At 43.8% G+C, this 27,991-nt stretch overlaps 1 protein-coding gene and 1 pseudogene across 3 annotated transcripts; one reads left to right on the top strand and one right to left on the bottom strand.

Annotated features, from left to right (window-relative positions):
- Positions 1-22: 22 nt before the first annotated feature.
- LOC136491208 (chaperone protein dnaJ A6) lies at positions 23-27,629 on the top strand. Of its 3 annotated transcripts, none has more exons than XM_066487445.1 (8): positions 23-181; positions 4,384-4,566; positions 4,648-4,813; positions 4,895-5,033; positions 26,205-26,338; positions 26,432-26,574; positions 26,696-26,894; positions 27,022-27,629. In XM_066487445.1, the coding sequence occupies exons 2-8, from the start codon at positions 4,417-4,419 to the stop codon at positions 27,342-27,344; spliced, it is 1,254 nt and encodes a 417-aa protein (XP_066343542.1). In that variant the 5' UTR covers positions 23-181; positions 4,384-4,416; the 3' UTR covers positions 27,345-27,629. The 3 variants fall into 3 exon arrangements, with proteins under 3 accessions (XP_066343542.1, XP_066343543.1, XP_066343544.1); XM_066487446.1 differs by lacking the exon at positions 23-181 and adding an exon at positions 2,345-3,704; XM_066487447.1 differs by lacking the exon at positions 23-181 and having other exon boundaries at positions 4,428-4,566; positions 4,643-4,813.
- Positions 16,508-17,389, bottom strand: LOC136493829 (uncharacterized; annotated as a pseudogene).
- Positions 27,630-27,991: the final 362 nt, after the last annotated feature.

Below are 27,991 nucleotides of genomic sequence, written 5' to 3'. Positions count from 1 at the left end.
TCAGCCATGCGCTTGCTATCAACACGACCCGACCGCGTTTGCGTTCACTTCACCTCCTCCTCGTCCTTCCTCCTATTCCCCTCTCTCCCATGGTCCTTTCCTCGCGGGGACGAGTCGGCGAGCAGGGTCGCCCTTCTCTAGGTCTTCACCGGGCGCTTGGCCAGCGGTTGTCACCCGCCAGGTATCCTGTCCGTTCTCTTCCTTCCTGCTCTTCGTAACCCAGCACCCAAACCCTGATGTTAGCTGCTTGTATCGGATCTGACCGAATTACATGTATATTCATGTGTTATGCCTACTAATTTCTTTTTTTTTTTTTGGCAAAAATTATCGGGTGTACACGTATCTTGTTCCGGTGCTTGGAGTGGGTCAAAATTATCAAATCACCTGTTGATATCTCACCAAAAGGATTCACATTTACACCATGTGTACCCATCTTCGATGAATGGATGGACGTTCGTGAACCCTCACTGCATTATGTTACCAGGCTGCGATGTTTCCATATTTTTTAGGAGCAACTGAACTTTTTGCACCTTTAGTTTTCTTGAAAACACAGTGTTACAATCCTCTATAAAAAAACCACCCTCGTCTCAGTTGTGATTTATTATGAGCAGGTTGAACAATACACCATATAAGGGATGAATTCACTGAACTGCAATCAGGTAAAATAGACATGCATCCGCGTAACATCAACGAGAGTCAGCTAGAAATGTGAGTGTGAACATTATAAATCGCCTAAGCTGGTGCCATTACTCGCACATAAATGTTTATTTTTTTGAGGGATCAGCAGGAGTCCTACTGCTTATATATATTATAAATAGATAAAAAAAGATAGTTCAAAACAAAAGCCGAGTTTAAGGAACGTAAAAAGAGACAGAAAATAAAAAGGTCATAAGAGGATTTGTAGCCATTGTTCAATGAGGGAAATACTTCTTTGCTCTATGCATACAACAACAACAACAACAACAACAACAACAAAGCCTTTAAGTCCCAAACAAGTTGGGGTAGGCTAGAGTTGAAACCCAACAGAAGCAATCAAGGTTCAGGTTCGGGTTTTATCTCCATTTAAGTGGCTAAGTTTTTACATTGGCTCGCCACGCCTAACATAACCCTCCTCCTTTACCAGGGCTTGGGACCTGCTATGCTGGGACACCAAAGGCGCCCCACCATAGGCATGCATAATCGCACATAAATGTTGTCGGCTTGTTGAGATATTCACACGCAATGACACAGAATGCCTAATCCTTATCCTCTGAATGACTCATGGCCAGATACGGCGGGTTAGATTTAGACTTCTGGGGCACCCTTCTGTGATATTTGAGGGCTTTGGTTTTCTTTACAACTGATACAATGTCTGCACAACTCATTAAAGTGGAAGTTGATAGCACGATGGACACTTGTCCTAAGAAATTGCAGTGGGGGTAGATAGTGTCGATATATGGTTTTGGATTCCAGCGAAGTAACACGCAAAGTTCTCTAGTGTTATTTCGTGCACGACATCTATCGCTACAGCTATTTAAACCCATCACCCACTGGTTCTGCGTTCCATTCTTGTAGAGGCAATTTATATGACTGTTGCATATGCTTTCTCACTAGACAGTCTTGATCCTTGCGTATCCTACTATCCTAGTCCTCAAGAAGTGGGACTTGTTGAATCTCTTAACCTTGATCTGTTAGATCCAGAACGAAAGGTGAATGCCCTTTTTGAGTTACATAAGGTAATTATGTTTCTCATCTTTAACGTCCATTTCATCACTTCCTATTCATTTTAGGTAATATCTCAAAAGTAACTGCCACTGAGTTGTTTCAAGCTCCAGTCGCCAGTTGCTTGTGATAGCATGAGTGGATGAGGTTTTCTGTAATCTGTCTTCTGTCTATCATAAATTGTGATGCAATAATATATTTTCCTTTCTTCATTAGGTAGTAAGCGACCAACCTATTTGAGAATATTGGTGCTTGGCACTTAATATAAATGTGGAAATCACGAGATAAATGTAGCACTGAATGATTCTAATACACAGATATAGTTTTCTTGCCTCTTTTTTTTGTTTATAAAGGAGTGATCCTCTAACTCCGCTGTAAACTACTATTTTACTAACCCATAAGCCCTTGTTTAATGCTATTATCTTTGACATTTGTGATTATGGCCCCGTTCGCTTCGCTGAAAAAACAAGCCGAAACACTGTTCTGGCTGATTTGTTGTGAGAGAAAAACACTGTTCAGGCTGAAAAAAACAAGCTGAAAAGTACGGATTATAAGAGAAGCGAACAGGGCCTATATGAAATTCTTCCTGATATAAATTAAATTTATTCCCATTGTATTTTTTTCTCAAACACGCAGGAGAGCTGCTTCCCATCAGTATTATGTTGGACCAATTTAGATTGTGCATCCCAAACAAACTAGCGGTCTTCCCATTAGCACTGCTTTTCTTCTCCATATTCAATATGCTCTTACTTACTGATCATAAACATATGAACATATCACATCCATTTTTAACTTATACCCTGGGGAGACACACTGCTATGGTATCTTTCACCTCTATTCTTTGATTTGACATGGTAAACGCCATTCCTTCTTAGTTCCATCTTGTAATGCAAAGTATTTTGTATTTAGTAGCTTCTGGGGAGAAGGCCATATGTGCTAGGGACCTGCTTTTCCTAATGCATTCAGAGATCATATGTAAAAGAGAAACTTATAACTAAAATATTACATGAACTACAGTAAAATGCTCTAGTATATATTTGGAGTAAATTATCATTGCATATATCAAACATAACCATAACTGAACTGGCGATAGCACAACTTCACTCATCTAGTCACACCAAAAGCGAACCCCCACCCCCAATTTTGTCGTACTAAAGACAACCCAAATGACTCAAGCGCTAGCCAAAGTTGAGTGCACACAGTAAGTTGAATCATAAAACAAAACTTCTAGAGCAGGTTACAGACTTACAGCTTACAAGGACCAACTTACTAAAGAACACATACAAAAAAGATACTCATTTCTTTTCTCCAAGACCATCAATGACAAACAATTCACAGGTCTAATTAGTTCATTATTATACATAAAAACACGTGGATAAGCATTATCCTAGTACACTTTACATAATTTAAGAATTCAATCCTATCACCGCTAATCCATACTTGAAAGCTAGTACAGTTTTCATGTGCATTCAAGGATATAACATCCAAAATCAGAGACAAATTTCATTCACACAGCAAAGCGAACCATCTATTTCTTACACCAAAGACAACTATAAATAACTAAATATCCCAAATACCATATATTATCCAAAAAGAATATGCACAGAGCCACATAGCATTTGAAATGTACAAAAGCTAAGACAAATGTTAAGTTATTAGAGTAACAAACCAAAAGCAAAGGGTAAATATAAGGATGTATTTATCTTCGACCTTATAAGAAGGGAAAAATAGTAGAAGGGTCTTTAAGTAGAATACCGAATTTAACAATTATAACTTTATTTTATTTTCTGAACCTCTTTGAATTGGGAAATCTGCCATATTCCTTGTACACAACCTGCTCCTCCCCCCAAGGTCTCACCTTTTTGTCTCACTCTCTCTCCATGGCAAGAGTCTGCGGAGGGCAACACTGTGGTGGTGCAGGCAGTGAAGGACATCAAGATGACGCTGGAGGAGCAGCTTGTGAATCCTAAATTGCATGGAAATCTCCCTCTGAGCTCTCCAAAGTCCTTGTTATGCCTTTCCTCATCTGCAGATTATACATCCCCATTGAAAGATTTGGCCTTTTTGATGTCTAGTGAGGTTTCTTGCCTGGAGGTCTTGTTGCAATAGTGGTAAAAGTACAGTCTTGTGATGCTGTGTGGTTTTCTGGGATAAGGATAGTTCAATTTTTTAAATGGAAACAATAGCGGAAGCAGTCTTAATGATTGGTGTGGGAGTTTGTGTATAACTGTGGCAATTTAACAATTCCTTTATGATCGATTCTTGGTGTGCAAAGGAGGTGTTCTTTGACCTCTTACAGACTTTATCATGACATGGGGATCCATGGTTATACGGCGCAATTTAGTTTCACTTCTTAATTGGTTCTGCTTGCTCGATTGTGTAGTTGCGCAAATTTAGGGGGTTTGTATGTATGATGTCTTAATTTTGGTCCATAGCTTGAGTTCTGGTGCATGTCTTTATTTCCATACTGGGTCCGCCCCTTCTTACAAATCTTTTATTTGTTCGTGAATGCTTATAAAGCGTCCACATTTATGATACTGAACTGATGTTGCAGCAGATCATAACATTGTTCATCTTTCAAGTTCTGCTATAAAAATGATTGTTTGAATTGGTGAATTTTTAGGCTACTTTTCTTTAGTTGATTCAGTTTTTTTTCCCCTTCTCTCTCTCTCTCTCTCCCAGAATTGCAGGGAGATTGTCCTCTGATTGAAAGACATGTTTGGGCGTGCTCCAAGGAGGAGCAACAACACCAAGTACTATGAGGTCCTTGGCGTCTCCAATACCGCAAGCCAGGATGAGCTTAAAAAGGCATACCGGAAGGCTGCTATAAAGAGCCACCCTGACAAGGGTGGAGACCCAGAAAAGGTATGAAGATACACAGTGTTTAGTTGCTTGAATTTGGACTGTTTAGTTGTTCTGATGATTTTTGTTTCATGGATAGGACAGTTTAAAGAATTATCTCAAGCTTATGAGGTGCTTAGTGACCCAGAAAAGAGGGAGATATATGATCAATATGGGGAGGATGGTCTCAAGGAGGGAATGGGAGGAGGCAGTGATTACCATAATCCATTTGACATATTTGAGCAGTTTTTTGGGGGTGGTGCCTTTGGGGGTAATGCAAATTATATGTCTTAAGTTTCTCAATACTTTTTCCTTGTATTTTTGTAATTACACAAGGATATATGATTCAAAGGGAGTAGCTCAAGGGTACGCAGGCAAAAACGTGGTGACGATGTGGTGCATTCATTGAAGGTTTCTTTAGAAGATGTGTACAATGGGGCTACCAAGAGACTATCGTTATCACGGAATGTTCTCTGCTCAAAATGCAAGGGGTAAGTCTTCTCCGCCCCCACTTACCACCATTTGGTTTGAATTTTGGAATATGCTGATTTGAAGTTGAAGGTACTAAGAAGGGCGGGCCTGGTGCAAGCAGTAGAGTCTTACCGCCTGTGATCGGAAGGTCCCAGGTTCGAGTCGCGGTCTCCTCGCATTGCATAGGCGAGGGTAAGGCTTGCCACTGACACCCTTCCCCAGACCCCGCACAGAGCGGGAGCTCTCTGCACTGGGTACGCCCTTTTTGTTTTTTAAGTTGAAGGTACTAATTTTGAACTTAGCTCCTTCTCTACTTAAGATGCCAAATTTTGCAAGAGTAAAGGGATACAGAGGGACACCTATAGTCGTACCACTGTGTGCAATCAATCCTTGTTCAGTTTCAAGTTAGGTTGTCCACTATCTACTGAAAATTTGAGTTGCTGAAACCTATTTTCATCTGATTGAATCTGGTGGAAATCAGAGAAACTCCTAGATTATAATCATAAATGCAAAAAAAGTCAAAAGCCAACAGGTTGTTATGGAAATTTTGGGTCATCTATTTCTGTGGTAATGTGATATTTATTTAACCTGCTAAAATTCCATTCATTGTTCAAGATGATGTCACCATGTATAACAGGATACTGTTTGTCATGCACTCATGATAAATAGAATTTTTCAAAATGCACACTAAGGTAAACTACTTGTCCACATGTGCTGGACTATTTGTTGGCTTGTAGGATGATATTTGCAACCTGTTGAAGTATAAGCGAATTGCCTACCTCTTCCTATTAGCTTAAGCTTCCGGGTTGAATTGGTTAGTACATGCAACTCAATATGTTATCAAAGCTAGAGGTCTGGAGTTCGAATCTTGGCTAACACAATTAAACAAGATAATTGTTGCTCGCCTCCTACTCCATGTCTGAGGCCTGAGGGAGCCTCCACGGGGGTTGGGGGGTGTTTAAGTATAAGTGAATTGCTCTACCTCTCCCTATCAGCTTAAGCTTTTGGGTTGAACTGATCGGTGCATGCAACTCAATACAACCACTGGCATATTCGGTAGAAGTAGCAGAGGCTTGAAACTGCATTTGTGATCATGTTGCATCGTGATTTACTGAATGCCCTGAATGCTTCCTGTGCAACAGTTTGCCCTCATCATATTCCAAATGAGATAATGCTGCAGCCATAAACTTCCATCTATTAACGTTATGGCTTGTTTTGGTTATGTGAATTTGTGATGATTGTATCATTAAAACTTGGCTTTGTTAGACTGAAACATGTACATTGCAGATTGCACAATGTTAGTAGTTTTGCACAAGGCATTGCACACTTGTGCTTTCTCTTGTCCTGCTTCGGTTGCAATGGGGGTTCAATTAATATATTGACAAAAGATACAGAACATCTTCCACGACCACGTACAGTGTTGGGAATTTAACACTTATACTGCTGGTTATAGCAACAGGAATTTAAACAACATTCATGCTGCTAAATTGTTTACCAACTCTATTTGCTTCTATTAATGCAATGGTATGCAATTCTCCTGCATGTTTGAGAAAAAAAAATTATTTGCTTCTGTGCAGCTTTTCAGTGTTTCGTTGGTCCTATTATATCGTTAAGTCTTATGGACAATATTTTTTTGTGATAATGTCTTATGACATATCTTGGAACTTCAAGCCTTTAGGTATGCTAGCTCATATGGCAATGGCTTACGCAGTCCATCTATGTGGTTTAGGTATAGGATGTGTCCTCTGATTCTAGTGCTGATAATCGGAGCTCGAGACGTAGCTGCCATCTTTCGAATTTTCCAATAGCCATTGAATATGGTCAATGTTTTAATTGTTCTAAAGTGTATTATTTGCAGAGTCTTGGCAGTTTTACTCTTTCCACATTTACCAACACATCCGTTTCAGCTATCTATTGATCCTACTTGTACTTTAGATGTGTGTTCTGATATCAATCCTGTGGGCTGTTCACATCTTGTAAATTCCACGGGGGTTGTTTCATTTGAATCCCTTCCTTGTAATCCAGATTGTGTGTAGCCACGAAGTTACTGGTGGCAACATGCTTGTGTTACCCAGTAATTTATAAGGCACTATTTTTCCAGAAAAACAAGAGAATGTGATCCCTTGATGAAACCTCTGTGAAACTGCCGCCGTCTGCTATACCGTCCGTCTGCTATACCGTAGGGTGGTCTTTTAAACTTTTTAAGTGAACTACTTTTGTTCTTGAAACTTCAGAATATGAAAAGAATGATTGGGACACAATTTTCAACTATGGAAACTTCAGTTTGGTACAACAAGGATTTCTTTCAACACTAAGGAAACATGCTTGGTTCCAATGCAGGTATTAAGTTTTATACAGGATCATCACAGTGCAATCCTGTTCAGGTGGATGTCTGCAAGCATATGTTAAAAAAACAAATTTGCTAAAACTTTTCTATTTAAATTTATGCTCTATAAAAAACTAATCCAATGGACAGCCAAATTGGGTTTCCCATTTAAAAAGTAAACAAGTCTGATGCACCTAATAATCCAATAAAAATCCACAATCATGCATCAATCATCATGTCCCATGGATTATTCACTACCTATCATCCAAGCCCAACTGGCTTCCATCTATTGAGCTTATATTTTGTTGAATCATGTTTTCACTGCCAGTTTGGTTCGTCCTTGTACAGTAGTCCTATACTTTTTTTTAACCAGGAAAACAGCAGAGGAAGCCCCCACTGTAAGATTTTATTAAAACACAAAAACAAATACTGAGCCAAACAAACAGAAAACACTTCAGCTAAGCCCTAGCAAGGCTAGAACAAGAAGAAAGACAAAGAACCACTAAACACAAGAATCAACCCAGGAGAGAAAAACAGATCGCTTGTTTTCAGAAATCCTATAAGCTTGAAGTCGAGCTTCATCTTTGAGAGATCTTCTCCTAGAAGAGAAGGAAGGAGGTCCTCTCATGAAAATGAGGTTATTGCGCTGCTTCCAGATTTGCCATGCAGAGATAATGAACACTTCCATGAAGAAAGGATACGGAAAAGCTTGTTTGGCTTGTATCATCATTTGTAGAAAATCTGTCGTAAGATTCCACTGAATGCCAAGGAACTGCCAACAATGTTGGCTGAAAGAACAAGTGAAGAAGAGATGGAAGGCCGTTTCTTCAACATTCATATTGCAAAGGACACAGTTGTAGTTGTTGCCTTCCAGCTTGTGCTTTTTCCTCCTAAGGATGTTCCTAGTGTTGAGTCTGTCCATTAGTAGGAGCCAGGAGAAAACTCTCAGCTTGTTGCAACATTTGGACTCCCAAATCCACAGGAAGGGAGCAGGGGGGACACATTCTTGTATGGGAAGTTGTAAAATTTAGAAGAAGTGTATGTGCTATTTCCCCATATATAGTGAGCATGCTTGGATTGCAAGGTGATACCAGGGGAGTGTGTTGTTTCTCAACATAAGCTTTTGGTGGCAAATTTTTGTTTTCAGGTGCGTGCCCGTAGGGATAAACAAGCTAAGATTGAAAGAACAAAGTGGTGGAAACTGAAAGGGGAGACGTCAGAGGTATTTAGGGAAAGGGTTATCAAAGAGGGCTCTTGGAAGGAAGAAGACGACATAAACAATATGTGGGACAAGATGGCAACCAACATTCGGAAGGTAGCCTCAGAGGTGTGTGGAGTAACCAAAGGAAGGGGACGCGAGGCTAAAGATACTTGGTGGTGGAACGAGGAAGTCCAAAGGGCTATTAAGGAGAAGAAAGAATGCTATAGACGCTTGTACCAAGACAGGAGTGTGGACAACATAGAGAAGTACAAGGTGGCAAAGAAGACTGCAAAGCGAGCTGTAAGTGTGGCAAAGGGTAGAGCGTACGAGGATCTTTACCAACATTTGAGTATGAAGGAAGGAGAGAAGGACATTTATAGGATGGCTAGGATTCGTGAGAGAAAGACACGGGACTTCAACCAAGTTAAGTGCATTAAGGATGAAAGGGAGCATCTCTTGGTAAAGGAGGATGAGATCCGACATCGATGGCAAGAGTATTTTGACAAATTGTTCAATGGTGAAAATATGGACACAACCTTTCAGTTGGATGACTCTTTTGATGACACCAATAGGCGCTTTGTGCGGAGAATCCAAGAATCTGAGGTCAGAGAGGCGTTGAAAAGGATGAAAGGAGGTAAGGCGATGGGACCGGATGGTATCCCAATCGAGGTGTGGAGATGCCTCGGGGACATAGCTGTAGTATGGTTAACCAAGCTGTTCAATCATATTTTTCGATCGAACAAGATGCCTGATGAGTGGAGGAGAAGTATATTGGTACCGATCTACAAGAATAAAGGGGATATTCAAAGTTGTACAAATTACCGGGGAATTAAGTTGATGAGCCATACTATGAAGCTATGGGAGAGAGTTATCGAGCATCGCTTGAGAGCAATAACGCGAGTCTCTATGAACCAATTTGGTTTCATGCCCGGAAGGTCAACCATGGAAGCCATTTTCTTAATAAGACAAGTTATGGAGCGGTATAGGGAGAAGAAGAAGGACCTACACATGGTTTTTATTGATTTGGAGAAGGCTTATGATAAAATACCAAGGAATGTTATGTGGTGGGCTTTGGACAAACATAAAGTTCCAACGAAGTACGTCGGGCTCATTAAGGACATGTACAGCAATGTTGTGACTAAAGTTCGAACAAGTGATGGAGACACGGATGACTTCCCGATTAGGATAGGACTACATCAAGGGTCAGCTTTGAGCCCTTATTTGTTTGCTTTAGTGATGGATGAGGTCACAAGGGACATACAAGGGGACATCCCTTGGTGTATGCTTTTCGCGGACGATGTAGTGCTAGTTGATGAAAGCCGGACAGGAGTGAATCAGAAACTGGAGTTATGGCGGGAGACTTTGGAGTCGAAAGGTTTTAGACTTAGTAGAACTAAAACTGAGTATATGAGATGTGACTTCGGCACTACTACTCGGGAGGAGGAAGATGTTAGTTTGGAAGGTCAAGTAGTGCCTAGGAAGGATACCTTTCGATATTTAGGATCAATGCTACAGAGGGACGGGGATATTGATGAAGATGTTAGCCATAGAATCAAAGCAGGGTGGATGAAGTGGCGGCAAGCGTCTGATGTCCTATGTGACAAAAGGGTACCACAGAAGCTAAAAGGCAAGTTTTATAGGACGGCGATTAGACCTGCTATGTTGTATGGTGCAGAATGTTGGCCTACGAAAAGACGACATATTCAACAGCTAAGTGTCGTGGAAATGCGTATGTTGCGTTGGATTTGCGGTCATACAAGAAGGGATCGAGTTCGGAACGATGATATACGTGAGAGATTAGGGGTAGCGCCAATTGAAGAAAAGCTTGTCCAACACCGGTTGAGATGGTTTGGACATGTGCAACGGAGACCTCCAGATGCACCGGTGCGTAGTGGAATCCTAAGTCAGGATAGTAACGTGAAGAGAGGTAGAGGAAGACCGAAGTTGACTTGGGTAGAGGCAATAAAAGGAGACTTGAAAGGATGGAATATACCCAAAGACTTAGCCTTAGATATGAGTGCTTGGAAGACAGCTATTCACGTGCCTGAACCTTGATTGCTTCTGTTGGGTTTCAACTCTAGCCTACCCCAACTTGTTTGGGACTTAAAGGCTTTGTTGTTGTTGTTGTTGTATAGTGCCATGTGTCCTTTGAATGTTCCTGCACTTGAATATTCTGCAGTAGGTCCTGGAGTTCCATGTACTCCTGGTGGGCTTGTTCTGACAGTGGTAAATGAAATTGAGCCATCACTGTGTTTTTCTCTAGAAACTTAGCCACTGAAATTCGTTTATCTTTTGCATAAGAATATAATCTGGGGAATTTTTCTTGGAGAAGGTGGTTGTTCCAAACATCAGACCAGAAGAGAACCGTTGAGCCATTTCCAACTATGCAGCTTGAAATTCCTCTAAACATGTCACAAAGTTTCAGAAGATCCCTCCACCAAAAGGAACCTTTATCTGTGGTAGCATGGGGTATTTGACCATTTTGATAGTGAGCATTCCAGACAAGCTTAACCCAAGGGACATCTTTCTGGTTGTAGAATTTATCCAGGTGCTTCATTAACAAAGCAGAGTTTTGGCTCCTCAAGTTGATTATTCCAAACCCACCTTTCTTCTTTGGCTTACAACATTTCTTCCATGCTACCAGTGGTTTCATTTTTGCGTTGCTCTCAGAACCTCTCCATAGGCAGTGCCGTCTAGCTCTATCAATATATTCAAGAACAGCAACAGGGACTTGAAGAGTACACATAGCATATGTAGGGAGGGAGGACAGAACAGAGTTTACCAATTCTAATCTTCCAGCATGGGTTAGAAAATTAGAAACTGCGGACAGCCTCCTTTCAGTTCTATTCATGATTGGCCCATAGTGCTCCACTCTTGGCTTTGTAGTTCCCATTGGCAAGCCGAGATATGTAAAAGGTAGGGATTCCAGCTTGCATCCAAAAATTCCTGCCAGTAGCTGAGCTTTGTCATTTGTCGTGTTGAGGGGTACCATGCAAGATTTTCCATAGTTAACTCTCAAACCTGTGGATTGAGAAAAGGATTCAAGCAACCCTTTTAGAATGAAAAGCTCCCTTTGAGAGGCTTTCATAACCAAGATGGTGTCATCGGCATACTGAACAATTGGATATCCAGCACCCTCATAGGCAGGAATTGGCAGCTCAAACAGCCCCTCCAAGTGGGCCTTGTTGACTATGCACTGTAAGAGGTCAGCAGCCATAACAAATAGAAGAGGTGAAAGAGGGTCACCCTGCCTCACCCCTCGCTTGCATTGGAACTGTTTGCCAGGAACTCCATTGAGAAGAATAGCAGAAGAACCAGAGCCTAGGATTTTTTGTGTTCAGAATCTCCATTTATCATCAAAACCCATATGCTTCATCATTTCAAGGATGGTGATATGTTCAATAGTGTCAAAAGCTTTTGTGAAATCTAGCTTCAAGATGATTATTTCCCTTTTGGATTGCTGACATTGATGAATGTATTCATATGCCCAAGCCAAGCAATCCTGAATTGTTCTAGACTTAATGAATCCATATTGGTTTGTATGGATCAGTGTAGTGATTACTGATTGGACTCTATTTGCCATTAGCTTGGTGATTATTTTAAGCACATAGTTCATCAGAGATATGGGTCTAAAGTCATTTACATTTGTTGGATTGTTGACCTTGGGGATCAAAGTGATGAAGGAATTGTTGATGGCCTGAATGTTCAGATCGCCACTGAAGAAGTCAAAGCACAAGCTGTAGACATCTTCCTTTATAATGTGCCAGCAGGATTTGATGAAGAGCCCATTAAACCCGTCAGGCCAGGAGATTTGTCAGCTGGCATTTGCTTTACAATTTTATCAATGTCCTCTATTGTGAAAGGAGATGACAGGTGCTCCATGTTGTCGTTCCTTTGAACCAGTTGCTCAAGATTATATAGCATGGAGGGTGTTGTGGAACAATCCATTCTACCTTTGTATTCTTCCAGAAGAATAGCAGCCTTCTCATGATGATCAGATACGTCTCTGCCATCTTCTGCAACCAAGCTAGTGATAGTGTTTATACGATATCTTTCAGTAGCGGCAGCATGAAAGAAACTTGTACTTTCATCTCCAAATTTGGTCCACCTGATGGTGTATCTCTTTTTCCAATATTCCTTTTTGTATCTCAGCAATTTTAAGATATGCTCCTTCAAAATGAGTCTGAAGTTGTACTCCTGTAAGTAAAGAGGTCTTTGTTCTTCCAAAGCATCAAGTGTTTCCAAGACAGAGTTACAGTCCTTGATCGTACCGCTAAGATTAGACAAATTCTTACTCCATTTCTTAAGAGCTTGCCTTAAAAGTTTAAACTTGGCTGAGATTCTAGTAGCACTATTGGTTGCTCTAACATTGATGTTCCGGATCGACTGAACAAGATAAAAAAATCCAGGGTGTTGTATCCAAAAATTCTCAAATCTAAACACTTCTGATTTCGGGCTTGAGGTTCCAATCTGGACTTTGCAAGGATTGTGGTCCGAAGTTGGCCTTGCCATTGGAAGCGTCAACGTATTAGGGTAAGTGGAGATTCAATTTGTGGAGGTGAAGACCCAATCTATTTGTTCAAGCAGGGGAATGGACTGCATATTACTCCATGTGAAGTTTCTACCTTTTAGGGGAATTTCCTGGAGTCCCAGATTACTAATTATTTCATTGAAAACCATGATATCATTCATGTTACCATCTCTGTTCCTGTTTGACAGGCTCCTGTAAAAATTAAAATCCCCAAGGATCATCCAGTTTTCTTCGTCATCAATCTGCAGATTGTTCAGCCACTCAACGAAATCATCTCTAGATTGTCCATGGCAAGGACCATAGACCGTGGTAAGTAGCCAGGATTATCCATTATGCACTGACTTAAATTTTATTGTAATTGCAAATCTGTTGTTATGTATCGTCTCTCCAGTGAAGATGGAGTTGTTCCATCCAACAAGGATACCTCCCAAAGCACCAACAGAAGGGGAAAACTCAAATTTATTGAAACGCTTTGGAGCCAATTTCTTGATGGAGTGATCAAAGTGATCTCTTTTTGTCTCCTGGATGCAGAACACTGCACAAGAACTCTCCTCAATTTTCTCCTTGATCACATTGCATTTATCTTCAGAATTGAGACCACGAATATTCCAGTTCCTGCTCTGTTGATTCTGTTGGGTGTTCCTATCCATGGAGACCAAAAATGGAGAGACACCAACAGGCAAGCCAAAGGCAAAATGAGAGGCTGGAGGTGAACTATTCATTGATAACCACTTTTGGGACCTCCACGCTACTCCTCCCTCCGTTGTTCTCACGTTTTTTCTTTGATGCAAGGAGAAGCTCTGTCGTCACCTCCGAAGGAGTGATACGACATTTCTGAGTGGCCACCTTTTGAATTTCCACAATAGGAATTTCTGGGAAAAAGTCTACATAACCCCCTCACCTATTGCTGCTCGACTACTTCACCCCTCAACCTACAAAACCAGTTATTTAACCCCTTCACCTTTGCAAAACCGTTCAAATAACCCCCTAGGGTGGTTTCGCATAGCAGTTTTGCCACGCTGGCGCGCTGAGGTTGAATTTGATGCTGACTTGGACAACTGACAAGTGGGGCCCCTTTGTAAGTGGACAGGTCTTCTCTCATCCTGAGCCTCACGGTCTGCACAGCAACAGCTCCCCACGCCGCGACGCCGCTGCCGCTCCTCTTACGCGCGTCGCTGCTGCCCTCTCGCGACGCGCGACGCTGCTGCTCCTTCCACGCTGCACGTAGTGCCTCACGCCGACACAGGCCCTCCCATCCCTTGCGCCGCCACAGCCCTCCCGCGCCTCACCGGAGCGGCGTGCGGCGCGGCGGCTGGCTGGCGAGCGGCGCAGCGGCTTGCGGGCGGTGCGGTGCAGGAGACCGACGCGGTGCCCATCCCTCGGCCGCCATGGCCGCCACCCCTGCTCCGTCGGGTGCCGCGCCTGCTCCGTCCTCCCCGAGCACGCGAGCACTCCCGACTCCCGAGCCCTGCCTCCTCCAAAGACCATCTCGATGTGGTCCGAGGCGCCATGGCCACATGCCCACCGTGGTCATGTCCTCCGCGCCCGCGGTCGTCGCCGAGGAGGTGATGCGGGCACGCGACCTGGCGTTCGTGAGCCTGCCCCGAGCGCCATGGCCGAGCGCCTCCTCTACGGCCGCGACGTAGCGTTCATGCCCTATGGTGAGTACTGGCGCCAGCCGCGGCGCATGTGCTTCGTCCACCTGCTTAGTTGTTCCGGCGTGTCCGGGAGCAGGAGGCTATCACGTTGATCGGCCGTCCGGCCGCGTCGCCCAGGCCAGTAGTACGTCCGTTGATCTCAGCGAGCTCCTCACCGAGTGCGCCAACGTCGTCGTGTCGCGCGCCGCTCTCGGTGACGAGAGCGCGTGTGCTATTCGGCGTCGACGACAGCGACTCCAGCCGTCGGCAAAGGAAGGTGTTCACTGACTTCTAGAAGCTCATCGGGACGGCGCCGGTCGGGGAGCTGCTGTCGTGGCTGGGCTGGGTGGATGCCATCACCAGGCTGGAGGCGGAAGATCAGGCGAACGTTTGAGGAAGGTGTTCAATTTTATTCCTCCAAAAAAGATGCTATTTTAGTTTTATCTATATACTAGGTAGCGTGCCCGTGCGTTGCTACGGGATAACTAACATTTTGTACTAAAAACACACGGATCGCACGATAAGATAACAATACTGTAAAAAATTAAATACTAACGTTAAAGTGACATTTAATCCAAAAAGTAAAGTTTATGAATTTAACACAGTCACGGAGAGTGCGACATCGCAGGCTCACAGGCTCTACTGTATAGATCTTTCCGTGATGCGGCTAAGATAATGTTTTATATCGGCAGGAAGAAATCTCCGATATTCATTTCTTTCGTGCGCCAATAAATCCACGAATAAGTTCCGCTGCATCTCCATACCATTCTGTACATAAGTTCGAGTATATATGTAAATATAGGTAAATGCTCGTGCATTGCAACGGAAAAAACAATGTTACGATAACATATGTATGAACATGTGTTGTACTATTACCTATAAGTATGATGTACGGAACACCAATATTACATAAGTCTTCATGTTGTATAGACCATTATAAAGTTCAAGAAATCATTAGTATTTTACCTTCTAACTTGACTAGACAAAGGTAATATCTTTCGGAACAAGATAATTAGATTTGGACAGGTAACTATAAACGTATCAGACAACCATCTGGACCAATTCCCAACCTACAGAAGTATATATCATGTGTTAACAATCAATAGTGCAAGGGAGGTGTCATGCATAGTCCCTATTCTAGGTTGTTTGTTTGTTCATCATGCAATTGCAAGCATTTCATAATTTAAGCACATACAGAGTTCTTAAGCTGTGTGCCTGATCCAAAGCTTAAGTCGCCAGCTAGAATCGGCAGAACTCTTGAGTCCACAATTGGGTCAGATATAGTATCTGTGGGTATCTCATTCTCTGATTCACGAAGGATGGCATTAAACATAACAATATCTAAATGAGCTACGCAATGCTCCATCACATGATAGAAACATAAAAAATTTCATGACTTCACATAACCAAAGAAACAAAAATCAGCATCTGAAAGCATACCAATTTTGCCAACACTGGTAAACATCCACACTCATGTCCACCAGCACGAAGATGACAACTTCTGCTGAATGCATCATCAAATGCAGTTTTCCAGAGATCAATAGAAAAACTCCTATGTTGCTGATCACCCAGAAAGCCCTAACAACCTCTCAATCTTTGGAGTTGACAAATCTTCTACAGGGGTTTGCATGTGGGGTGTCATTGCATGTGAAATGAAAATCCTTCAGAAAACTAAAAAATGAATTAGTTTACAGTAGGTTTTACTCATCACTGTTTTACAGGAGCCATACTTAGCTTTTTGGAAAGTGCCACAGTAATAGGGTTAACCTTTATATGCCACCACATCTTCTCCAATGCATCTACAATATGCTAGTTTCGCGCCAATCATCTAGCAGCTTCATGATATTGGGTATACTTGCCATTGTAGTTACTTTTCCATCGTGTTGTAGCGAAACTCCTCTCAGGCTTCTTTGCACCATTTGTGCTGAAAACCTTAAATGGACTTGAGTGCCGTGAAGTACCAAATGTTTGTGCAACGATCTCTTAGGACAAATGTGTTCGATAGCCAAAATGTCAGCCTACATCAAAATAGGTTCTTACTTCTTAAATTTTGATCTGAAAGAATTGATGCTAACAACAATAAGGGAAACAAGCGGTAGAGCATAGTCATAATTTACCTTGAAACATCATTGCCACGAGATTTTGAAACAAGCAGAAGCCCAGAAACTGATTTTTTTGCAACTGAAGCTTTCCTATCTGAGGACCAAAATTTTGATGCATGAATGTAAATCCTAGATAAATGGGGAGCTAGCGTATGAAACTTATGTGATGAACAACCATGCTCTAGCACCACAGAGTAGAGAGAAACCTCAAGAGCAGCCTCATTATTTTTATACGAAACTTAGTTGCCATTATCAGCTAGGTTTTCTTCAGTATTAGCAATTCCATAGTCAGTGCCCCAAATCTGATCACATTTCGGAGTTTCATCCAAATATCAATCTCCTTTGCCTCTTCAGTGGCTTTACCTTCAATCTCTCTGTCCTCAATGGCATTATCATTAGTTACTTTGCTCTGAATAGGTTTATCATTAGTGACTTGACGTTCAACGGCCTTATCATCCTTTATTTCGTCCTCAATGTCCTCATCATTCTTTGCTCTGTCTCAACAGCTTTGTCATCGGTGGCTCTGTCTTCAACAGTGCTATCATCCTTGATTCTGCCCTCAGCTGCTTTATCATATGCGGGTTATTAGTAAAAAAAAGAAAAAATCCATCTCAAAGAAAAGGGACAAAACTTACGCCATTTAAACATGAAAAGATCAGACAAATATTAAAACAATGGATATTAGTATGATTGTTATTTTACATCTACAGGCAACAAATCACGAATGAATCATTGATGTCTAATGGAATGCATAAATAACCAGCGCAATAGTCATAAATTAAGTTTGTTAAGCTAAAGAAAACAGGGAGACAAAAACAACCATTTCCCTTGCTTATCTGAACAATCCAGCAGTTGCTGTGTCATGCCTGCTTGTTCACAGAGGTGGGAACATCATCACAAGATTATGTAAATTCGATTAGCATTCTATCTCTTTCTAGCAAGAAGCCAATTATGGCTACCAGCTCCAGATTATGATTTAGTAGTACATACTACCACCTTATTAATTCTAGAGCTCAGAGAAATGATGTAGTAAGATATTTCACTACCTTAAACAGTCCCTGTTTGTATTATTACCAGCAATAATCTTAGTATTTTTTTTATGAAACTATCCGAAGGTACAAAATTACACGTGACAATAGAGTCGTGCAAAGATTAGATAGAAAATATCAACGGTGTATGAACCCCATCATCTTCTTCCTCATCATCGTCCCCAGCATCATCCTGCTCAATGGCTTGCCATGGTACAGCGGCAGATTAAGCACCATACAAAAATAGGAAAAAAAGATTATCAAGGTTGACTGAATTTTGACACTGGTCTGTACACTCACAATCACCGATTTCAACGAGCGCCATCAGCCTGTCGGCAACGTCGAGCTCCTCGGTGTCCTACAGGGGGCACGCGAAGGCCTCGAGATCATGTACTCGCCACCGGCAGCATCATGTATGCCCGTTCCTGCAAAAAGCAGGAGGAATCAGCAACGATCAGCGAAGTGCCCGGCCTGGGCGCAATCGACCCCGCGAGATTGGCCTCTTGCTAGCTCCTGGACGACGCGGGCGAGGGCGAGATTGTCCTCTTGCTAGCTGAGGCCAGTGAACGGCCACCTCCCGTCAGCTGGCGGCGTGATCGCCACCGCAGGGATCGATCGCCACCGCAACGTGGTAGATAATCATGTTCAATTGTTTTGCATGAAGGAAAATCATAACCTCTTGATGAGAATAATTTCTTATTTGATTTGATTTGATTGATTGATAGTAGTTTTCTTTTAGGTAGTTGGAATGTAGGGTCACTTACAGGTAAGTTAAGAGAATTAGTTGATACCGCGACTAGAAGGCGTGTAAATATATTATGCGTTCAAGAGACTAAATGGAAGGGTCAGAAGGCGAAGGAGGTGGACAATACAGGTTTCAAGCTTTGGTACACAGGGACAGTCGCGAATAGAAATGGAGTAGGAGTTTTGATTGATAAGAGCCTCAAAAATGGTGTGGTGAGAGTGAGAAGGCAAGGAGATAGGATTATCTTAGTCAAGCTTGTCGTTGGTGATATGGTCTTGAACGTAATTAGTGCGTATGCCCCCCAAGTAAGCCTCGACGAGAGTGCTAAGAAACAGTTCTGGGAAGACTTAGATGGCCTGGTTAGAGCTATATCTAGTAGTGAGAAGCTTTTTATAGGAGGAGATCTTAATGGGCATGTATGTACTACAAGCGCAGGTTTCGAGGCAGTTCATGAAGGTTTTGGGTATGGTAGTAGGAATCAGGAGGGGGAGGAAGTTTTGGACTTCGCGGTAGCTTTTGACCTGATGATAGCCAACACTTTCTTTAGAAAGAGAGAATCTCATCTAGTGACCTTCAGGAGCGGACAACACTGTAGCCAGATTGACTTTGTCCTCGCAAGAAGAAAGGACAAACGAGCATGCTTGGATTGCAAGGTGATACCAGGGGAGTGTGTTGTTTCTCAACATAAGCTTTTGGTGGCAAATTTTTGTTTTCAGGTGCGTGCCCGTAGGGATAAACAAGCTAAGATTGAAAGAACAAAGTGGTGGAAACTGAAAGGGGAGACGTCAGAGGTATTCAGGGAAAGAGTTATCAAAGAGGGCTCTTGGAAGAAAGAAGACGACATAAACAACATGTGGGACAAGATGGCAACCAACATTCGGAAGGTGGCCTGAGAGGTGTGTGGAGTAACCAAAGGAAGTGGACGTGAGGCTAAAGATACTTAGGTGGTGGAACGAGGAAGTCCAAAGGGCTATTAAGGAGAAGAAAAAATGCTATAGACACTTGTACCATGACAGGAGTGTGGACAACATAGAGAAGTACAAGGTGGCAAAGAAGACTGCAAAGCGAGCTGTAAGTGTGGTAAAGGGTAGAGCGTACGAGGATCTTTACCAACATTTGAGTACGAAGGAAGGAAAGAAGGACATTTATAGGATGGCTAGGGTTCGTGAGAGAAAGACACGGGACTTCAACCAAGTTAAGTGCATTAAGTTAAGTGCATTAAGGATGAAATGGAGTATCTCTTGGTGAAGGAGGATGAGATCCGACATCGATGGCAAGAGTATTTTGACAAATTGTTCAATGGTGAGAATATGGACAGAACCTTTCAGTTGGATGACTCTTTTGATGACACCAATAGGCGCTTTGCGCGGAGAATCCAAGAATCTGAGGTCAGAGAGGCGTTGAAAAGGATGAAAGAAGGTAAGGCGATGGGACCGGATGGTATCCCAATCGAGGTGTGGAGATGCCTCGGGGACATAGCTATAGTATGGCTAACCAAGCTGTTCAATCATATTTTTCGATCGAACAAGATGCCTGATGAGTGGAGGAGAAGTATATTGGTACCGATCTACAAGAATAAAGGGGATATTCAAAGTTGTACGAATTACCGGGAAATTAAGTTGATGAGCCATACTATGAAGCTATGGGAGAGAGTTATCGAGCATCGCTTGAGAGCAATAACGCGGGTCTTTATGAACCAATTTGGTTTCATGCCCGGAAGGTCAACCATGGAAGCCATTTTCTTAATAAGACAAGTTATGGAGCGGTATAGGGAGAAGAAGAAGGACCTACACATGGTTTTTATTGACTTGGAGAAGGCTTATGATAAAATACCAAGGAATGTTATGTGATGGGCTTTGGACAAACATAAAGTCCCAACGAAGTACGTCGGACTCATTAAGGACATGTACAACAATGTTGTGACTAGAGTTCGAACAAGTGACGGAGACATGGATGACTTTCCGATTAGGATAGGACTACATCAAAGGTCAGCTTTGAGCCCTTATTTGTTTGCTTTAGTAATGGATGATGAGGTCACAAGGGACATACAAGGGGACATCCCTTGGTGTATGCTTTTCGCGGACGATGTAGTGCTAGTTGATGAAAGCCGGACAGGAGTGAATCAGAAACTGAAGTTATGGCGGGAGACTTTGGAGTCCAAAGGTTTTAGACTCAGTAGAACTAAAACTGAGTATATGAGATGTGACTTCGGCACTACTACTCGGGAGGAGGAAAATGTTAGTTTGGAAGGTCAAGTAGTGCCTAGGAAGTATACCTTTCGATATTTAGAATCAATGCTACAGAGGGACGGGGATATTGATGAAGATGTTAGCCATAGAATCAAAGCAGGGTGGATGAAGTGGCGGCAAGTGTCTGGTGTCCTATGTGACAAAAGGGTACCACAAAAGCTAAAAGGCAAGTTTTATAGGACGGCGATTAGACCTGCTATGTTGTATGGTGCAGAACGTTGGCCTACGAAAAGACGACATGTTCAACAGCTAAGTGTCGCGGAAATGCGTATGCTGCGTTGGATTTGCGGTCATACAAGAAGGGATCGAGTTCGGAACGATGATATACGTGATAGAGTAGGGGTAGCGCCAATTGAAGAAAAGCTTGTCCAACACCGGTTGAGATGGTTTGGACATGTGCAACGGAGACCTCCAGAGGCACCGGTGCGTAGTGGAATCCTAAGCCAGGATAGTAACGTGAAGAGAGGCAGAGGAAGACCGAAGTTGACTTGGGTAGAGGCAATAAAAGAAGACTTGAAAGGATGGAATATACCCAAAGACTTAGCCTTAGATAGGAGTGCTTGGAAGACAGCTATTCACGTGCCTGAACCTTGATTGCTTCTGATGGGTTTCAACTCTAGCCTACCCCAACTTGTTTGGGACTTAAAGGCTTTGTTGTTGTTGTTGATGATAGTAGTTTCCTTTTGCATGCAAGAAAGTTATATCACAATAGGCGTGATGGTCGCGCGAGGGAGCACTTCCTTTTGCATGGAAGGAAACTGCCATGATTGCCACCGCACGCGGGTCTCATGCAAGGAAAATCAATAACTGCATGCAAGGAAAATCAACAACTGCCGTGATTGTCGCACGGAGGTGGGATCGATCGCATGGGGTGGCAGACGGACGAACCAAGGCAATTGTCGCACCAAAACGATGTCCACACTTTGTTCTTTTTAGTTGTTGGAGATACATGCATATGTAGTAGTAGAATCGATCTCTTTCGTGTATCATAATCAAACCATGCACCGGCGGCGTTGTGGGCACTCGGCAGGAGATGTTCGTGGGAGGCACGGACACCACAACCGCGTGGATGGAATGGGCCATGGCGGAGCTCGTCACCCACCCGTGCAATACGCAGACCCCACGAAGAGGTCTGCACGGCGGCCGGCGGCTCAACCCGTGGCGGCGGCGGCGTCAATGCGTCGCCCAGCTGGACTGCCTGAAGGCCGTGGTGAAGGAGAAGCTCCGGCTGCACGTGCCGTTGCCGCTGCTTGTGCCCCGGGAGCCGCTTGCAGACGACGAGATCCTGGGGTACCACGTCCCGGCACGCACGACGCGTGCTGGTCAATGCCTGGGCCATCAGCCGGTACCCCGCGACGTGGGAGAGCGTGTCCTGGAGTTCGTGCCGGAGAGATTCCTGGGTAGCAGCGCCGCCGCTGTTGACTTCAGCGGGCAGCGCTTCGAGCTGCTGCCGTTCGGCGCCGGCAGGAGGGTGTGCCCTGTGCTCGGTCTCCCCTATCTATGACGTGTGGGCCGGAGCGCCAATATGTCTATGTGAGCCAGCTTGGACTGCTATGTTGGCAAATCCAGGAGCCACGTCATCAAATCAAGGAGCCAAAACCACTACAAGGGGTTAAATGTCTGGTTTGGAAAAGTTTAGGGTGCTAAATACATGGTTTCATAGTTCAGGTGGTGAAATAGACACAAAGACATAGGTCAAGGGGTTATGTAGACTTTTTCCGGAATTTCTGGGTAAGTGTTCCCTATTTCAGTGTGTTTCTTTATGATAGATAAATCTGGAAATTCAGCATCTGAGCAGGAAGGAGGAAACAAGAGTTTGCCCCTGATGGATGACTGTAGGGAAACTTTCTTGCCCTTGCTTTTGTTTCTGGCTATCTGACCCTTGGGAGGTGAAGCCTGTTTGGGTTTGTGACCATCAAGAGCCTTGTTTAGTCTGTCACTTCTTCTGAGTTTTTTTGCTGAAACTGGAGTACTGCACTTCCTCTTTCTTCTCAAAGGTTTTCTGGTACTGTAATCTTCCTCATCAAGTTGCTCATGTATGACCATGTAATCTTCAACTGGTTCAGGAAATATTTGAGCTCTTTCCTCTTGCATTTGATTGTTTCTCATGTTAGCCTGACAGCTTTTGTTTTTCCTAAACTTCCTTCTGTAGTACACCTTAGTAATCGGGGTGGTTCTTGTTACAATCATACTAGTCTGATGCCTTTGGACCTCCAGTACAGGCACAGCCAGACTTCCTAAAGGCCTTGAGCCTTGAATGTTTAGCTGATTGTTCATTATCTGTCTAAGGCCAGAGACCAGGATATTAGTGATTGCTTCCTTCTGTACTCTGTCATTCTGCTCTGCAGTAGTCCCAGGTTTGGCAGGCACTATTGCAAGGTTGTTTGCAATCTGAGTTATATTCTTGAGCCCTCTCCTGGTTCACCAGCGTGCTGTTCTGTTCTAGGTTCAGTGAATCCACAATCACTTCGGTACTTTGCCCTGCCCCAATATGGAAGTGTTGGGAAATGTGGATCAGGGAGTTTGAAATGTTGAGGCTTCCCATTATCTTGTTGGAGGCGTCATTGCTTTGGTTGACAATTAGCTGCCTTAGCCCATCAGCAATGAATTTTGAGATGGCATGTCTCTGATCAATGACCTTGTGAGTTTCTGGCAGCCTGTTGATGTTGCTTCCTGTTGTGACAGTCAGAGCTAGAGGATCAGTGACCTGCTGCTGATTAACTTGCAGTTGATCTTGGTTAGTTTCAGACGTGTTATCGATCACAACAGGCATTGGAGAGTTGCTGATTGCAAGAGCTTTGTTTTGTTGGATACCAGCAAGTTCAGCCACTAAATTTTCTTGCTCATCATGCTGCCTGTCAATAGAGATTTTCTTTTCATTGCCCTGTCCAAGCTGTAGAAGAGCAGGGGCAGCATGGCATGAAGCAGCATCAACCATCACAGCATAACCTTGTTCCTCTTCCATAACACTAGAGAGAATACAATGAGTACAATCATGGGAGCCGAGCATAGAATGAACAGCGTCATCAGGTGAATTGGGCCCAAGGGACCATTGAATATAATTTTTTCTTCCTTCTCCGCCATGGTCTTCACCCGAGGGTTGTGTGCTGGGCTTAGTGGCCCATTTACGCTTGAGGTCTGATCGTCTCTTAGCACAGTAACGGGCACGATGACCATAATTGAAGCAGTAAATACAACGAGTCTCCCCCCAGCAATCTTTAACAAGATGAGCTGAACTTGAGCATCTGAAACAAAGGCGAGTTGCATGATTTGGGAAAAAACTAAAGCGTTCACCCTGGGGAGGAGACCAGACATTAAACCTTGTTGACGGCTGAGTATTGGCGGCCTGATCAAGATTGGTGTTAATGTGGAGATCTCTTTTGAGATTTTGAAAAACCTTCTGGATTGGGACATCAGTCCGCCTAGCTCTCGAAGAGCAGGTATACTCGATAGGAGCATCACCATGAGTAACATTAGCAGCATCCCACACTTGGTTAGCAAGAGAACCAAAACCTCTTTCATAATCTAAAGAAATTGAAGATTTCCTCAAAACATTGCAGGAGTCCGTCGTAAGAGGGCAGAAAATAGCACCAATCTTGATCATCGACGAAAGCTCCCTAGGACGAGATTTATGAACTGGAGAATCTTGGATAAGCTTTTTATGAAAAGAAACCCTCTTGGCAGATATCTTGCGTTTGTTTTTATTGATCACAGCTGACCAGCTTTCCTTCTCTTCTTTTTCCCATTTTTTGTGCTCGAGTTTCCAGTTTTCACCTCCATCACGCCACATGTGGAAGTAGATGTCAAAGTGATCAGTGGTAATCCTCTTAAGGGCACGAACCAACAAACCCACATGCTTCGAGGCAATAGAAAAGCGGAAATGTCGATCTTGCAGATAGGAAACATGAAATCCAGCAGGAGAGCCACCCAGGCAACAGTGAAGAGCCATAGCAACCGACTCTTCAGTCAAACGAAAGAGGTATCTTCGGAAAACCACAAGCATGAAGAACGACTGAACGAGCCATCCGGAGACGATGATGGGTGATGCACCGAAGAAGAAAACTTGTGAAGGACTTCAGCTTGGAATCTCTTACCCGGAGAGAAATCCCAGTCCTCGACTAACTCCGCAAGAGCAGGATCATGCTCAAGTTCGAGGAGAGCGCCAGGGTAGCAAACCTGCCGAGCCATGGAGGGGAGCTCAACTCTAGCGAAGTTAGTCGAGCAGCAGCAGAACAGATCAGTACCGAGCAGAGCAGAGCAGAGCAGATCAGTAGCAGCAGATCAGCACCAAGCAGTTGCAGAACAAATCAGCACCGAGCAGAGCAGACCACCAAGCAGCAGCAGAGCAGATCAGCACCGAGCAGAGCAGAACTGAGCACGTCCACACCACCTAGCAGCGGCAAAGCAGATCAGAAAGAGCAACTCGTAGCAGAGAACCGCACCAAGAGGTGGCCGCTGGACCAGAAGTAGAAGCCAATGGCGACAACGGAAGATGGAGTCCGCGGAGTTGATTCGCCAGACGGGTGACGACGGAAGCTGCAGACGACCCACATCGGCACCGTGCCTTCCCCGTCTCACTCGCGTGGGAGCAGGGGCTCCACCACGGCCTTTCTATCGCGAGGTCAGGACGGCCATGGCGGTGCTGGACGAGCTCCAGGGCCCAGCCATGGGACTGTACGACGAGCTCCAAAGGGGAGCTCTATGGCCCGGCCATGGGCGCACAGAGCTACGCGGAGCGACTTCCAGGGCACGGCGCAGGGTCGCGCGGAGCAGCACAGGTCGCCAGCGTACGCAGCGCAAGCCGCCGGCACGGGGCCGCGTGGGCCGCAGGGCGGCGGGGCGGGTGCAGGGTCGCGCGGAGCAGCGCGGGCCGCCGGCGCGGGGCCACAGAGCGGCAGGGCGGAGCGGGGCGGCACTAAGCGGCGGGGAGTAGTCCTATACTGTCAATTTAAACGTGCTACACTGAACACTTAGGCCTTGTTTGGATTATTATGACATCATTAGACTTGTAATGTTGAATCATGTTTTAACTAAATTCCACAACAAACCACCCCAACACACATGGATTGAGGTGGATACATGCGCATCCAAACAAGACCTAGGTGAATCTAACTAACTTATCGGCCCCCCTTTAAACCGTGATGAAATCAAGCCCACCCGAATTATCCTGTTCAAGCCCACCTGACAGTAAGAACTAACTTGTTTATTTCACTCATTTTAACCACAGTTTGCTAGGCCTTTGAAGTTGTATCATAATAATATTATCTTACACTGTACTTTATTGTTTCTCTCTGAAGAGCAAGGAATGATCTTCTACATTACAAGTCTAACGATGTCTCACATTTTTTGTTGCTTCTTTTCCCTATTTCCAGTGAAGGAACCAAGTCTGGAGCACCTGGAACATGCTACAGATGTCATGGTGTAGGAATGAGGACTATAACAAGACAGATAGGATTAGGCATGATCCAACAGATGAACACTGTTTGCCCTGAATGTAGAGGGTCAGGTATGCTACTCTTATTCCATTTGTGTGTATCTTCCTGCAAAATGCGTTTTGCTTGAGCCATTCTTGTGATTGTAATCATGTATCCTTGATCAGGTGAAATCATAAGTGAAAGGGATAGGTGCCCAAGCTGCAGAGCCAGCAAAGTTGTTCAGGAGAGGAAGGTTCTTGAGGTTCATATTGAGAAAGGAATGCAGCATGGCCAAAAGATTGTGTTCCAGGGTGAAGCTGATCAAGCTGTGAGCTCAATTCACCCCCTTTCCTGTAGCCATAAGATGCAGGCGTATACACTTCCATTGAGTTATTTATAACTGCATTTGCCACAATTAATATTGCAATATGCCGTCCATCATGTTGCAGCCTGACACAGTGACAGGAGACATTGTTTTCGTCTTGCAAGTTAAAGAGCACCCAAGATTCAAGAGGAAATATGATGACCTGTTCATCGAGCACACAATCTCTCTGACAGAGGCTTTATGTGGATTCCAGTTCATTCTGACCCATCTTGATGGTAGGCAGCTTCTAATCAAGTCCAATCCTGGTGAAATTATTAAGCCTGGTATGTTCCCACTTCTACAATCTAGATGGTACTGTTTTGGGTTTGACACCTAAGTCTGCTTTGGTCTGTAAATTCTATCGAGCTTGACTTTTGGAAATGATTCAACTCAAACTTTGTTCAAAAAAAGGTCAACACAAGGCCATAAATGATGAGGGTGTGCCCCAGCATGGTCGGTCCTTCATGAAGGGCCGTCTCTTTGTGGAATTCAACATCGAGTTCCCAGAATCTGGCGCCCTCTCACATGACCAATGCCGGGCACTCGAGAAGGTCCTGCCACAGAGGCCCAGGGCTCAATTGTCAGACATGGAGGTGGATCAGTGCGAGGAGACCATCATGCATGATGTCAACATCGAAGAGGAGATGAGGCGCAGGAAGCACCAAAGGCGGCAGGAAGCCTACAACGAAGACGAGGAGGATGCTGGTCCGAGGGTACAGTGTGCCCAGCAGTAAGACGTGAGACCGTGTTTCATGCATGCGTTACCCTTTACCATAAGTGATAATAACGCCCACACCGATTTGTGGAGTTCGTGCATGAGAAAATTATTATATGGTATATGTGTGACACTGTCAGTCATATAGTGATAGATAAACAGTTGCCAGCTAGGCATTTATACTGGTCAAAGTATGTAGTATCTGTGTAAGTATATGGTGATAATGACGGCTTGGTTAGGATTTGGGTGTAATGTTTGTTAAACACTTAAATTTATCATTACTGCTATCTTTGGTTCAACGGAATGATGGTGGCCTGCTGCCGGGACTTGGCATGTCACATTTGAGATGTGAGAATCTGAAACTGGACTATGCAAATACGGTGAAACAGTCAATAAAGTTCATGAGCAGCAGGCTTTTATGCAGTAATCTGATTTTGTGGTTCGTAGCTGAGAAGTCTCTGTGAAGGTTGGGCAGAATTCCAGAAACGAGCTGGCTGCTGTTGATCGTATAATGGAAACCACATGACCACCCTTTGTTCCCTTTTTCTGAACTATGAAGACGTGAAGTCAAAGTTCCGGTACCTCGCAGATCATGATGCAGTAGTACGTGGCTTTCTGTTCCGTTAACTGTTACTTTCACTGCCTTAACAGTATTGACATTTCATA

Source organism: Miscanthus floridulus, chromosome 11 (assembly GCF_019320115.1).
Source record: "Miscanthus floridulus cultivar M001 chromosome 11, ASM1932011v1, whole genome shotgun sequence".
Classification (NCBI taxonomy): Eukaryota; Viridiplantae; Streptophyta; class Magnoliopsida; order Poales; family Poaceae; genus Miscanthus; species Miscanthus floridulus.
This window is presented reverse-complemented; position numbering and strand designations above follow the sequence as displayed.